General features: G+C 45.7%; 1 protein-coding gene across 1 annotated transcript in view; it reads right to left on the minus strand.

Annotated features, from left to right (window-relative positions):
* LOC126212731 (F-box/LRR-repeat protein 14-like) overlaps positions 1-15,341 on the minus strand; it is a 92,515-nt gene that overhangs the window by 63,522 nt on the left and 13,652 nt on the right. Inside the window, exon 3 of the mRNA XM_049940142.1 lies at positions 3,316-3,726. Coding sequence (XP_049796099.1) covers positions 3,316-3,726 — 411 coding nt within the window. The remainder of the gene's footprint in view (positions 1-3,315; positions 3,727-15,341) is intronic.

Raw genomic sequence — 15,341 nt, forward strand, 5'->3', positions numbered from 1 at the left:
CAGGCTGTCCATCCTGTGTAGGTCACCAGGCTCAGAGCACGGCCTCTTCCTCAATGGGGTCGGCTGAGCTCTGACGTCACCCACAAGCTCCTTGACGAAACTCTTCCGAAATTGCAAATCACTCTTTGGTGTCTTGTCTTTTCTTTGCTATGATGACGTATAGCAAGTAAGCGTTGACGATCCCCACCTGAAATTAGCCAGAACAATTACCCTTTTGTCAAAATAAAAATTTACTACATAGGCCAAGGCCTATCAGAAAAGTGAATATTGTACCTCGAATAACCAGAAGAAAATTTTCCTCCACCATTTGAAGGATTTTCTGGCAAAATGGAATGATGCGCAGTAGTGATCAGCTCTGTCTACGGCTCCCATATTTGCCGTGTAGTCACAAACAATTGATGGCTTCTGACGTGACAATCGGGCCACGTATACGGGCCTCGCGTCCCGAAAGGGTTAAATTATACTGTGAATGACAAAATGGTGCAATCCAAATCCAGCACTGAGGTAGCTGTGATGCACCACGGGGCACGGATGACAGGGGTGAATGACAGCTGTGGAGATGCAACTGTTGAGCAACTGACCACCCAGACTACTAACAGAGGTTCCTGAATGACCATTCTGTGAACATTGCCACATACGGGCCTCCCGAGCAGGTGACTAGTTCGTGCACCCGTGCGACGGCTGTTCACTGACGAAGAAGGCTGGAATTTGCACAACTGGATGCCCACCGATTGTCGGAAGGTGGCCTTTTCAGATGAGTCACATTTTATGTTCCGTGGGACACACAGCTCTTACCGTGTGTGATGTGAAAATCTGAAAGTAAACACCCTGCAACAATCGTCACAAGTAGCCGGGCCGAAGGCATACCTCGAGTGATCTCGTCATTCTGGAAGGCACGACGGGTCGACAAGAATGCATCTATCCTCGGGAATCGTATCCACGCATACATGCAGTTTGTTTTCCTTTAGCATGGTGGCATCTCCCAGCAGGACAATGAGATATGTTGGACAACTCACTGTGTATGTGCACGGTTTGAAGAGCAGCAAGATGATTTTAAGATACATCCTTGGCCACCAATCTCTCCAGATTTAAAACTGATCTAGTACCTGTGGGACCACCTCAACTGGGCTGTTTGTGCCGCAGATCCTCAATTGAGAAACTTAGGACAGCTTGCCACGGTACTGGAGTCGGCAGACCTCCACATCCCTGTCGGTACCTCCCCGAAGCTAATGAACACTCTTCCTGCACACCTCACAGCGATCTACATTACAAAAGGTGGTTATTCAGGCCTGTGACAGCTGGTCACATTAATGTGACTGGACAGTGTAATGTGGAAACTAATAGACCTATAACAAGGGCAACTACCTCCTGGGGATTTCATATGGTTTAGGCACAGTTTCTAGTGTCTTTAACGACCTCTATATCGGTACGATGTTTCTTATATGTTTTTAAAATTTTGTTGAAATGTTTTCCTGCATTACACTGTTTACTGGCTTTTTAACATTTTATTGATTTTTCTGATATATGTTCCTCTTATCTTACACGAGGGTCACTCAAAAATAAATGCACACTATTTTTGTAAAAATACAGTTTTCATTCTGCATGTGTCAAAGTTTTATAGTGTGTAGATACATCCGTCCTGCTTTTTTTCAAACTTAGTTCAACCTGTTCCCGTGAGTGGTGCCATCACAGTATGTCTTCAAGATGGCTGCTACACTTGACGTTCGTCAGAAGCAACGTGCTGTCATAGAATTCCTGTGCTGTGAAAACAAGACAGTGGGAAATATCCACAAGAGGTTGAAAGAGGTGTACGGAGATGCTGCTGTCGATCGCAGTACAGTTAGTCGGTGGGCGAGCAGGTTACGTGATGAAAGCGGGCACGGCAATATTGAGGATTGTCCTCGCAGCGGCAGGCCTCATACTGCACACACTCCAGACAATGTGTGGAGACTTAACGAATTGGTGACTGCTGACGGACGCATCACAGTGAACGGATTGTCACGCTACGTTGGGATAGGGGAAGGAAGTGTTTGCAGAATACTGAAAGTGTTGGCGTTAAAAAAGGTTCGTGCCTGGTGGGTTCCCAGGATGTTGACAGTGGCTCACAAAGAAACAAGACAAACAGTATGCACCGAACTTTTGGAGCAGTACGAGAATCGTGGAGATGAATTTCTTGGAAGAATTGTGATAGGTGATGAAACATGGCTCCACCATTTTTCACCACAGATGAAGAGGCAATCGATGGAGTGGCATCATGCAAATTCACCCAAGAAAAAAAAAAAAAAATTCAAAGCCACACCTTCTGCTGGAAAATAAATGGCTACGATGTTTTTCGATTCTGAAGGACTCTTGCTTGTGGACATCATGCCAAGTGGAACCACCATAAATTGTGATGCATATGTGACAAAACTGAAGAAACTTCAAGCTCGACTGAGTCGTGTTTGACCACATCGACAAAATCAGAATGTTTTGCTGTTGCACGACAATGCACGGCCAAATGTCAGTCAAAAAACCAACATGGAAGCGATCACAAAACTCGGATGGACAACACTAAAACACCCGCCTTACAGTCCTGACCTGGCTCCATGTGACTGTCATCTCTTTTAGAAACTGAAAGACTCTTTTCGTGGAACAAGGTTTGAAGATGATGACTCCCTTGTGCACGCTGCCAAACACTGGCTCCAACAGGTTGGTCCAGAATTTTACCGTGCGGGTATACAGGCGCCGGTTCCAAGATGGCATAAAGCAGTTGAGACGGAGGAAATTATGTGGAGAAATGAAAATATTGTTAGTGACCCTCGTACACTCTATGTGCCCACAATTTGTTCTCTCTCTCTCTCTCTCTCTCTCTCTCTCTCTCTCTCTCTCTCTCTCTCTCTCTCTCTCTCCCCCCCTCCCTCCCCCCCCCCCCCCTAGCCTAACCTAATTTTGCTAAATTGGAGTCACACCATTTAAATCAAAGATTGTTTTTCTCTTAGGCAAAACTGAAGGTGCATTGTGTAATGCAAAAAGTATCACTGAAGGATTAATAAAATAAAAACATTAGTTTTGCAACCAAGTCTGTCTGTTACTTTTACATCTGAAAATCTCTCTGCTGAGAACGACTAACTGCGTTCTGTTTGGTAGAAACTCTGCAAACCAATTAATTACAGTCAGCTTGATGCCATACACTCTCATTTTGTTCATTAGGTGGCAGTGATGAGCTGTACCAAATGCCTTCCAGCAGCGACTGTCTGATGCAAACAAGTGGCTGCAGGGCCACAGGTGCCACTCAGCTATTGCCTTCCACTCGCAAACAGACTGAAATCCTCTCACCTGGCCAGGCTGGTGACGTTGGACCAGACGAGGAAGTCGCCCGGGATGCTGAGGCTCCGGACGCGGCTCCCGGCGGTGAGAAGCTCGAACTTCTCCTGCTGGAAGATGTCCCAGCGCACCGTCACCGAGTCCTCCGTGGCCCGCAGGCAGAAGCGGTTGCCCGCCTCGAGGGTGAGGTCGCGCCCCGTCGACAGCATGCGGGCCACCAGGTACGCCTCTTCCGCCTGCGCCTCGTCCGGCGCCTCGTAGGTGCGGCCGCGCCACGGGGCGCGGAACCGGAACAGCCGGCGCCAGTGCGCGCACACGTGCAGTGCGCACGTTACCGCGTCGGCGAGCGGCAGCCGCGAGAACACCTCGAGCAGGACCTCGTCCGGCAGGTCGGCCAGAACCGTGTCCCCCATCGTGGGGACGCTGCGGGTGGGCAAACGGCCTGTGAGGACATTTTCTCAATTGCGGGTGCTGGGTAGAGTCTCATTTACACCAGATCTAAAAACACATTTCTGTTTAGTCTGTTCTTTCAGAGATCCAAAATAACACACTACATTTTGATCCGACAGCCATTACGAATTAAGACACAAATGAATTACAGACACTGACTGCAAGCAGGCATTAATTGAAATCAATGTACACTACTGGCCATTAAAATTGCTACACCACGAAGATGATGTGCTACAGACGTGAAATTTAACCGACAGGAAGAAGATGCTGCGATATGCAAATGATTAGCTTTTCAGAGCATTCACACTAGCTTGGCGCCAGTGGCAACACCTACAACGTACTGACTGATAAAGGTCAGATTGTAGCCTATCGCGACTGCAGTTTATCGTATCGCGACATTGCTGCTCGCGTTGGTCGAGATCTAATGACTGTTAGCAGAATATGGAATCGGTGGGTTCAGGAGGGTAATACAGAACGCTGTGCTGGATCCCAACTGCCTCGTATCACTAGCAGTCAAGATTACAGGCATCTTATCCGCATCACTGTAACGGATCGTGCAGCCATGTCTCGATCCCTGAGGCAATAGATGGGGACGTTTGCTAGACAACAACCATCTGCACGAACAGTTCGAAGACATTTGCAGCAGCACGGACTATCAGCTTGGAGAGCATGGCTGCGGTTATCCTTGACGCTGCATCACAGTGCTGGTGTACTCAACGACGAACTTGGGTGCGCGAATGGCAAAACGTCATTTTTTCGGAAGAATCCAGTTTCTGTTTACAGCATCACGATGGTCGCATCCGTGTTTGGCATCATCACGGTGAACGCACATTGGAAGCTTGTATTCGTCATCGCTATACTGGCGTATCACCCGATGTGATGGTATGTGGGTGCCATCGGTTACACGTCTTGGTCATCTCTTGTTCACATTGACGGCACTTTGAACAGTGGACATTACATTTCAGATGTGTTACGACCTGTGGCTCGACCCTCGATTCGATCCCTGCGTAACCCTACATTTCAACAGGATAATGCACGACCGCATGTTGTAGGTCCTGTACGGGCCTTTCTGGATACAGAAAATGTTCGACTGCTGCCCTGGCCAGCGCATTCTCCAGATCTCTCATCAACTGAAAACGTCTGGTCAATGGTGGCCAAGCAACTGGCTCGTCACAATAAGCCAGTCACTGCTCTTGATGAACTGTGGTATTTTGTTGAAGCTGCATGGGTAGCTGTACCTGTACACGCCCTCCAAGCTCTGTTTGACTCAATGCCCAGGCGTATCAAGGCCGTTATTACGGCCAGAGGTGGTTGTTCTGGGTAGTAATTTCTCAGGATCTATGCACCCAAATTGCTTGAAAATGTAATCACTTCAGTTCTAGTATAATATATTTGTCCAATGAATACCCGTTTATCATCTGCATTTCTTCTTGGTGTAGCAATTTTAATGGCCAGTAGTGTAGTTGCAATGACTTCTGTGTCCGGACGGCTCAGTGGTCGGAGCACCTGCCTATTATGCAGGAGACCCACGTTTGAACCCAGTCTGGCACAAATTTTCAACTTTACCCATTGATTTCAATCAATGACCACTTGCAGCCAATCTCTATAATTCCTTTGTGACATTTCCGTTTGCAACCTTGTTTCTGACGGAATCTACAATACATTTTCAACGACATTTGTTATTTGTCTCCCTGTCCACATTAGTGAGAAATTGCTTGTAATGTAACATACCTACATCCTCATATAGGAGTAGGTGATTCATCTTTGTAGCGAAGGAGTCGATACATTATAACTTTCGTTATTTTTATATACATAAGCTGTCTATTCTTTCATACATGTCCAGAAGAACAGACACCATTCCTGATTCTGCAGCCATACATACACGTCAAAAGTTCTGACAGTTGCAATTATGCACTGATATAATTACAATGGTAAAAAGTGAAAATTTGTGTCGGGTCAGGACTGGAAACCCGATTTTCCACATTCACGAGCAGTTGTCGGGACTGCTGTGGTTATTCGGACCCAACTCCCATCCTGCCCAAATTCCCATCTTCTCGCACAATACTGATGAAGCACCACGTCCGTCATACTCTTAGTTCACCAGCAGTCAATGGAGTCCTGGAAGAGTTCATAAGAGAGAGTGTACTCACACTGAAGAGATAATATGGCTGTCAAATTACATACGTATTTGATAATGTGATGTGTATGTTTCTCTCTCTCTCTCTCTCTCTCTCTCTCTCTCTCTCTCTCTCTCTCTCTCTCTCCCCCCCCTCCTGAACTCTTGCATGACTCTGGTGAAAACCAGCAACAGTGAGAACAATGGACGGTGTCCACATAGCCGAGACATGCAAGGCAACCATTCGTAAGTAGGAAATCTGGGTTCAAGTCTCAGCTGAGTGAGAAATTATTTAATTTCATTTCAGCATTTTATTACATTGTTGACAATATTATGCTACCCGTCATAGCAGAGATTTTCAGCTGAAGACAGGTACAACAAAAAGACAACCAAATACGTATGCTTTTGGACAGAAGGCCTTCTTCCAAAACACACACACACACACACACACACACACACACACACACACACACTCTTACATGAACTTTCGCACATATGAGCACCACCTCTGCCTGCCAGTCTGGCCTAGACAGCCAGAATGGTAGTGTGTGTGAGGTGTGAGTGTGAGTGTGTGTGTGTGTGTGTGTGTGTGTGTGTGTGTGTGTGTGTTTTGGAAGAAGGCCTTCTGTCCAAAAAGCTTACATATTTTGTAGTCTTCTTGTTGTGCCCGTTTGCGACTCAACATCGCTGCTACAGAGTGAGTATCAATCTATCCTTTCCATAATATTGTAATTATTCTATCCTCGATTTTCCATTGTTTTATGATATTGCTGTGTATTTGTAATCTGTACTATTCTATAATGACAAGTCGTCATTTGAGGTTGTTACAAAAAATCTCGAAAAGTTACTGACCGATTTATTTCAAATGTTTACGCAATGCTCTAATAAACATTCAAATGGACACAGGCTAAAGCTGATTGTGAGAAAATGCTGTGCTGCGAAAATGAGCTATTTTATATTTTTTCTCACAGGTGGTTTTAACTATGATGGCGGCACATTTAAACAATTAGACAACTTGTTTCTTCCAAGCATATTCTTTCTCCTTATACACGGTTTTAAACAAAATTCGTGTACATGACTATGCGCTGATTTGTTTTCTTCCTCACATTCAGTTTTAACAGAAACCAGGAAAGTTGTATTTATGGCTTATAGGCTTCTCATTAGAGCACCAATGCAGAATCTTCAATCCTTTGAAATTTTGTAATCCCAGCTGTCTGCAGATTAAAACTATGCAAAATACTGACATTGAAGCTACCATCCTCACAGATCGAAGCAGACAAGCAAGATCAGCATTTACTGTACCGCCGGCGTTGAGGTCACTGGAGACAGAGCACAAGGTTATAATGTATCAAGGACGGGCAACAAAATTGGCCACGCTCTTTCAAAGAAATCATCCCAGCATTGGCCTGGAGCTATTTAGGGAAATTATGTAAAACCTAGATCTGGATGGAAGAAAAGGGATTTGAGCTGTAGTTACGACCATTGCGCCAACTCAATAAAGTCAGATCCAGCATCGGTAGAGGTCTCTCATACATTGTATACCAATGATTCCAACATATGAGGGCTATCCACAAAGTACATTACATTTTGGAATTAAAAATAAATAAAGTATTGGAATTTTTTTATTATATACAGATGAAAGCCACACTTAAATACTACTTTTCTACATAGTTGCCATTTAAATTAAGGCACTTATCGTAGCGATGGACGAGCTCGGAAATTCCTTCGTTGTAAAATTCGGCCGCCTGCGCCTTCAACTACATGGTTACCTCTTTTGGGACAGAAAAGGTGTGATTTTTGTGGATTTCCTGGAAAGAGGCACTACAATAAACTCTCAAAGGTATTTCCAAACTCTGCACAACCTCAGAAGAGCAATACAAAACAAGCGCAGGGGAAAGTTGGGCTCTAAGACCTTGCCAATTCACGACAACGCCCGGGCCCACACGGCAAATGCCACTCGTGAAGTTCTCGAATCTTTTAAGTGGGAGTTGTTTCCCCATCCGCCGTACAGTCCCGACCTGGCACCGAGCGACTTCCACTTATTCCCACCAATGAAGAAATGGTTGGCTATGCAGCGTTTTGATGACGACGCACAGCTTCGAGAAAAGGTAACCACATGGTTGAAGGCGCAGGCGGCCGAATTTTACAATGAAGGAATTTCCCAGCTCGTCCATCACTACGATAAGTGCCTTAATTTAAATGGCAACTATGTAGAAAAGTAGTATTTAAGTGTGGCTTTCATCCGTATGTAATAAAAAAAGTTTCCAATACTTTATTTATTTTTAATTCCAAAACGTAATGTACTTTGTGGATAGCCCTCGTACTTATCCGTTCATTTTAAGAGACTTCAATTCAAAAATCAAGATTTCATTTGCAGTAACATAAATAGGCTCAAGGTCAGAAACAGGGGGGAAAGAGCAGATGGACAAAAAAGGAGTGGGGGTGGGTGGGTAGGTGTGGGGGGGGGGGGGGGGGAAGGAAATTGGCATAGAGAGGGGAAAGGAGGAGTGGACAGAAAGAAGAAGAAGGAGAAGGAGGAGGAGGAGGAGGAGGAGGAGGAGGAGGAGGAGGACAGATTGAGGGTGAAAGAAGTGGTGGATAGCAGGAGAATGGAGAAGGAGACTAGGCTGTATATCCAATTCCCATATGTATTTAGCAACTGTAAAACACTGCCAGATGTATTAGTCATATATTGGTAACATATATTAATGACTGTTTAACTGAATTTGGGGCACCAACCATCTGACTAATTTTAAAATCCAGGAAGATAAATAACTATCCATGAAATGCAAATTTTGTACACAATACATAGGACAGTTTGGTGGAATTTACAAGTTGGTACTATAAAAGACATAGTTAAATGTTCAAAATGAAAACATTTAGTATGTTATCAACTTGACGGACAACTATAAAACACTGTTCTTGGTATAAAATAGTATAATTTTAGCACTGACATAGCTGCTGTTGAATATAACTACTTTATCAAAAAACTAAAAACGTGCCTCGATTGCGAAAAAAGCACCTAGTGTCAAGTGTTAACCCAGGTTTCGGCATAGATAACTACACCTCCTTCAGAACAACAATAAAACCCACAAGTGCCTAAGAAGTCCTTTGCCAGTGATTAAAAGAACGCCATAGCTATACATTTATAAACGAAAAAGAAAAGGAAAACACAAACAGTACATATGTACAAAGTCGAAACCAGTACTTAACTTAATGGTGTACGCTCCACCTCACACCGGCTTATGTTCGATGGGCCGTGACCCGCCATAAACTGCAAGTTTATCGAACATAGGCCGGTGTGAGGTGGAGCGTACACCATTAAGTTAAGTACTGGTTTTGACTTTGTACATATGTACTGTTTGTGTTTTCCTTTTCTTTTCCGTTTATAAATGTATAGCTATGGTGTTCTTTTAATCACTGACAAAGGTCTTCTTAGGCATTTGTGGGTTTTATTGTTGTTCTCAAGAAGGTGTAGTTATCTACGCCGAAACCTGGGTTAACACTTGACACTAGGTGCTTTTTTTGCAATCGAGACGGGTTTTTGGTTTTTTAATATATTAACCAATGATTGCTGACGTGCTGCGATGTTGAAGGTTCTTGAATAGAACTACACTTACGAGCCAAAAAATTATGGGCGCTCCACACCTTGAGGGTCGAATGCCTTCTGGTGGCGTCGCAGGTACGTAGCGCAGTAAGGAACGAATGTAAGCAGAAGAGAGACAAATGGGCAATCGTTATAGCAAAGGTGTGGGCCGCAAATTCGGAAATCCACTGAGATAAGTGGTTTTGACCAAGGACACATTTTTGTAGCACCACAGGTGGGAAAAATAATCTCTGAAACAGGGAAGCTGACTGCCTGTTTGCATAATACTGTTGTGAGCACCTATAAAAAGTGGTTGAAAGGTGATGAAATAACAAGTTGGCCGTAAGGTTCTGGATGACTACGTTTCATCACAAAACGTATAAGTCAGAGGATCCACCACTGTGTAATTCAGGATAGGCAGCGATCTGCGGCAAATCTGACGACAGAGCAGTGTTTCGAGGCACACTGCTCGACGGCCATTGTTGAACGTGAAGCTCCACATCACGTGACCCCTGTGTGTTCCTATGTCGCCCCAACGACATCATCAGTTACCAGAATGAGATTTTCACTCTGCAGCGGAGTGTGCACTGATATGAAACTTCCTGGCAGATTAAAACTGTGTGCCCGACCGAGACTCGAACTCGGGATCTTTGCCTTTCGCGGGCAAGTGCTCTACCAACTGAGCTACCGAAGCACGACTCACGCCCGGTCCTCGCAGCTATACTTCTGCCAATACCTCGTCTCCTACCTTCCAAACTTAACAGAAGCTCTCCTGCGAACCTTGCAGAACTAGCACTCCTGAAAGAGAGGATATTGCGGAGACATGGCTCAGCCACAGCCTGGGGGATGTTTCCAGAATGAGATTTTCACTCTGCAGCGGAGTGTGCGCTGATATGAAACTTGCAGAACTAGCACTCCTGAAAGAGAGGATATTGCGGAGACATGGCTCAGCCACAGCCTGGGGGATGTTTCCAGAATGAGATTTTCACTCTGCAGCGGAGTGTGCGCTGATATGAAACTTCCTGGCAGATTAAAACTGTGTGCCCGACCGAGACTTGAACTCGGGATCTTTGCCTTTCGCGGGCAAGTGCTCTACCAACTGAGCTACCGAAGCACGACTCACGCCCAGTCCTCACAGCTTTACTTCTGCCAGTATCTCGTCTCCTACCTTCCAAACTTTACAGAAGCTCTCCTGCGAACCTTGCAGAACCAGCACTCCTGAAAGAAATGATTTTCATCTCAGCGCACACTCCGCTGCAGAGTGAAAATCTCGTTCTGGAAACATCCCCCAGGCTGTGGCTGAGCCATGTCTCCGCAGTATCCTTTCTTTCAGGAGTGCTAGTTCTGCAAGGTTCGCAGGAGAGCTTGTGTAAAGTTTGGAAGGTAGGAGACGAGATACTGGCAGAAGTAAAGCTGTGAGTACCAGGCGTGAGTCGTGTTTCGGTAGCTCAGTTGGTAGAGCACTTGCCCGCGAAAGGCAAAGGTCCCGAGTTCGAGTCTCGGTCGGGCACACAGTTTTAATCTGCCAGGAAGTTTCATCATCAGTTACGATTGGAATGGGCACAGCATCCCTGAGTTTTCACTGTGGATCGACAGAAATGTGTCGCCTGTCAATGGAGTCACACTTCTTGCTACATCACGTCGACGGTTGGGTCCTTACACGCCGTCATCCGTGTGAACGCCATCACATATGCGTGCTGGTGAAGGCAGAATTATGCTATGGGTTATACAGAGTTGGGCTTCTGTGGTGGTAATTGAAGGCATCACAACAGCAGTTAACTACATGAACATTATTGCAGATCATCCGCATTGCTTCACGCTTGAAGTCCCCCCCCCCCCCCCACCCCCACCCCCTTGGGGATGACATCTTCCAGCAGGATACCTCTCTGTGTCACAAAGTCGGATTCGTGAGACAGTGACCTGACGGGCATTACAGTGAACACACATTGATGTCTTGGCCGTGTGGCTCATCTGTACCAATTTGGAATACATTTCGGGAACTAGCTGTGTGCCCGTAAACCGCCATCCCATAATTTGCAGGAATTGCTCGACTTACGCACAGACATCTGGCGCCACATACTTCTGCAATCCTGTCGAGGACTTCTGGAATCCGTGCCGAGCAGACTCTCTGTTGTACTGTGTTTGAAAAGTGGAATGGTAATCTATTAACCAGGTGGTCAACACACTTTGGCTAATCAGTGTAAATTACTTGAATTATTTTGATGACATTTACATAGCTTCACAGTAATTGTTAAAATTTCACATTTTATGAAATTCAGTACAGTAAATTGTTGCACTTAAATCAGAAGTATGCATTTCAAATTTGTCAGTCACTTGTGCAGAATATGTTGTTATACCAAATACTTTTTAAATAAATGTTTTTTTCCATTGTAAATCATGATAAATTAGAATTGTAACAGTGTAGTAAGAATCATCAATTGTAAGAAACGTTTATATAATGGATGGAGCTGGCCAAAGAGTCAGATGCAGTCACTGATTTAATGGGCTATTATGAGTTAGTCTGTTGTAGAATGAAATGTTGGTCACGATGGAGTTTATCAATAAATGGAGAAATAACACAGTGTATTTATCATAATTTATTTTAAAATATGACCTGCTCCAGGTGATGTATGTAAAGTTATTAAAGTCCAGGACTTTATCTGTGAAAACAAGAAATAGCTACATTACACTTGACACTTGTTGGGAGGCAGCAGCAGCAGTTTTGTATGTGGCGCCGTCCACTCACATCTTGTGACGTCACTCATTCCTGCAGCAATCCAGAACTGTTCAAATTACCTCCTGTGCATTCACCACTTCAGCCCTATCTGAAACATTCGAGATGCTGCTACTGCACTAATATAAATGAAACACCTCGCCAGCACGGGCAGTTAGTGATTTTAGCTCCTGACGACAATGGCAAGAGACAGCTGTCGAAAGCTCAAGTGTTTTATTCGAAGTTACACACCTTATAAAATGAAATGATTTTATTGAACCATGCCACCATGAAAGACTTGTCCCTGTATTCACATTGTATGCTATGCTATGACCAGGGGAGAAGATGAATTAATAATACACACCTGGAAATGGAAAAAAGAACACATTGACACCGGTGTGTCAGACCCACCATACTTGCTCCGGACACTGCGAGAGGGCTGTACAAGCAATGATCACACGCACGGCACAGCGGACACACCAGGAACCGCGGTGTTGGCCGTCGAATGGCGCTAGCTGCGCAGCATTTGTGCACCGCCGCCGTCAGTGTCAGCCAGTTTGCCGTGGCATACGGAGCTCCATCGCAGTCTTTAACACTGGTAGCATGCCGCGACAGCGTGGACGTGAACCGTATGTGCAGTTGACGGACTTTGAGCGAGGGCGTATAGTGGGCATGCGGGAGGCCGGGTGGACGTACCGCCGAATTGCTCAACACGTGGGGCGTGAGGTCTCCACAGTACATCGATGTTGTCGCCAATGGTCGGCGGAAGATGCACGTGCCCGTCGACCTGGGACCGGACCGCAGCGACGCACGGATGCACGCCAAGACCGTAGGATCCTACGCAGTGCCGTAGGGGACCGCACCGCCACTTCCCAGCAAATTAGGGACACTGTTGCTCCTGGGGTATCGGCAAGGACCATTCGCAACCGTCTCCATGAAGCTCGGCTACGGTCCCGCACACCGTTAGGCCGTCTTCCGCTCACGCCCCAACATCGTGCAGCCCGCCTCCAGTGGTGTCGCGACAGGCGTGAATGGAGGGACGAATGGAGACGTGTCGTCTTCAGCGATGAGAGTCGCTTCTGCCTCGGTGCCAATGATGGTCGTATGCGTGTTTGGCGCCGTGCAGGTGAGCGCCACAATCAGGACTGCATACGACCGAGGCACACAGGGCCAACACCCGGCATCATGGTGTGGGGAGCGATCTCCTACACTGGCCGTACACCACTGGTGATCGTCGAGGGGACACTGAATAGTGCACGGTACATCCAAACCGTCATCGAACCCATCGTTCTACCATTCCTAGACCGGCAAGGGAACTTGCTGTTCCAACAGGACAATGCACGTCCGCATATATCCCGTGCCACCCAACGTGCTCTAGAAGGTGTAAGTCAACTACCCTGGCCAGCAAGATCTCCGGATCTGTCCCCCATTGAGCATGTTTGGGACTGGATGAAGCGTCGTCTCACGCGGTCTGCACGTCCAGCACGAACGCTGGTCCAACTGAGGCGCCAGGTGGAAATGGCATGGCAAGCCGTTCCACAGGACTACATCCAGCATCTCTACGATCATGGGAGAATAGCAGCCTGCATTGCTGCGAAAGGTGGATATACACTGTACTAGTGCCGACATTGTGCATGCTCTGTTGCCTGTGTCTATGTGCCTGTGGTTCTGTCAGTGTGATCATGTGATGTATCTGACCCCAGGAATGTGTCAATAAAGTTTCCCCTTCCTGGGACAATGAATTCACGGTGTTCTTATTTCAATTTCCAGGAGTGTATGTGTTGGTTTATTATTAATATTTGACAATACATCTGGACAAAGACAAATTGTGTTGGACGAAACAGACTAGAACAAAGCTAGCAGAAATGACATACCGTGTGATCTAAATGTACACTATAATTTCAGTTCCTGATTTTAAAAGTTAAATGAACTGAGGTGTGATATCATTTCAGGGAAAATGATAGATCACACCTATATCATCCTAGATGTGGAAAGGTGATCATGAAGTTAAAGTTGTCATTATATTTTAGAATTAAGGCAAGAACAGCCGACTGTGTTGGAAATGGTATGCTGTTATGTGCAGATGTCGTGGATTTCATGGGTGCACCATATCAGCTGGGCAGAATGACGAATGGGGTGGCACCACTTACTGAAGGGGGAGCCATCTGACCTCAGAACTTGCAGCCCAGAGAGGTGCTATGGCCATGGAATGCCAACCTGTTATTAATAATGAATAAGATATACCAATAGTTGGTTGCATAAGATAAAAGCCTTTCTCTTTAAGCTTTAGAGTGCAGCCTAAACTGACAGTAGTAGTAGTAGTCTGATGCAACAAACCAATTTGGAACAGATTAGCTAGTCTGAAAGAGAAGCATTACAAGACAGAGGCAAATGATTTTTACTTACTTCCATTGCATAGATGAGAAGACTAAACCTAGACTTATTCCACACCAGAAGTGAGACAGGAACAGTTCAAAGTTTGATGGGTCCATTTGTTTCAAAGAAAAACACATATCTCAGAAAAGGAATACCTGAGAAGCAGAGACTGTCGTGTTATGCATCACCCACATGAACCAAACTGTAGATACGCATTTGAGGACAAACGCATTACGACACGTAAATAATCAATTTTTTAGAATAAATGAGGTCCAAAATTTTCGGGACTGGTGCTGCCATCTGTTGAAAACCTTACTTCACACTCGAAGTAGTGCTCATCCGCACGTACACACTGGTCCCAGCACTTCTGCCACTGGTCAAACGTTATCTGGAAGTCCTGTTCTTTGAGGGTGTTTATCACCACCAGCGATGCTTCTCGAATCCTCTCTAGAGTGTCGAACCGATGGCCTTTCCAACTAGAGTTTCAGTTTTGGGAATAGCGTGAAGTCGGAAGGTGCCAAATCTGGTGAGTACGGTGGGTGGGGTACAACTTCTATGCTGTTTTTTGCCAAAAAGGTCCCGGTGAGCAAGGACGTGTGACAGGGCGCGTTGCCACGATGCAGCAGCCAGTTCCCTCGATGCCAAAGTTCGCGCCGTCGTTGGCGCACGTTTTCACGGAGCTGTCGCAAAAGTCACAGTAGTACGCGCAATTCACTGTTTGGTTGGGTGGGCCAAATTCTTTGTGCACAATTCACTCGATAGCAAAGAAAACGATGATCGTGCTCTTCACTTTGCTC

The sequence above is a fragment of the Schistocerca nitens genome, chromosome 11, assembly GCF_023898315.1.
Source record: "Schistocerca nitens isolate TAMUIC-IGC-003100 chromosome 11, iqSchNite1.1, whole genome shotgun sequence".
Classification (NCBI taxonomy): Eukaryota; Metazoa; Arthropoda; class Insecta; order Orthoptera; family Acrididae; genus Schistocerca; species Schistocerca nitens.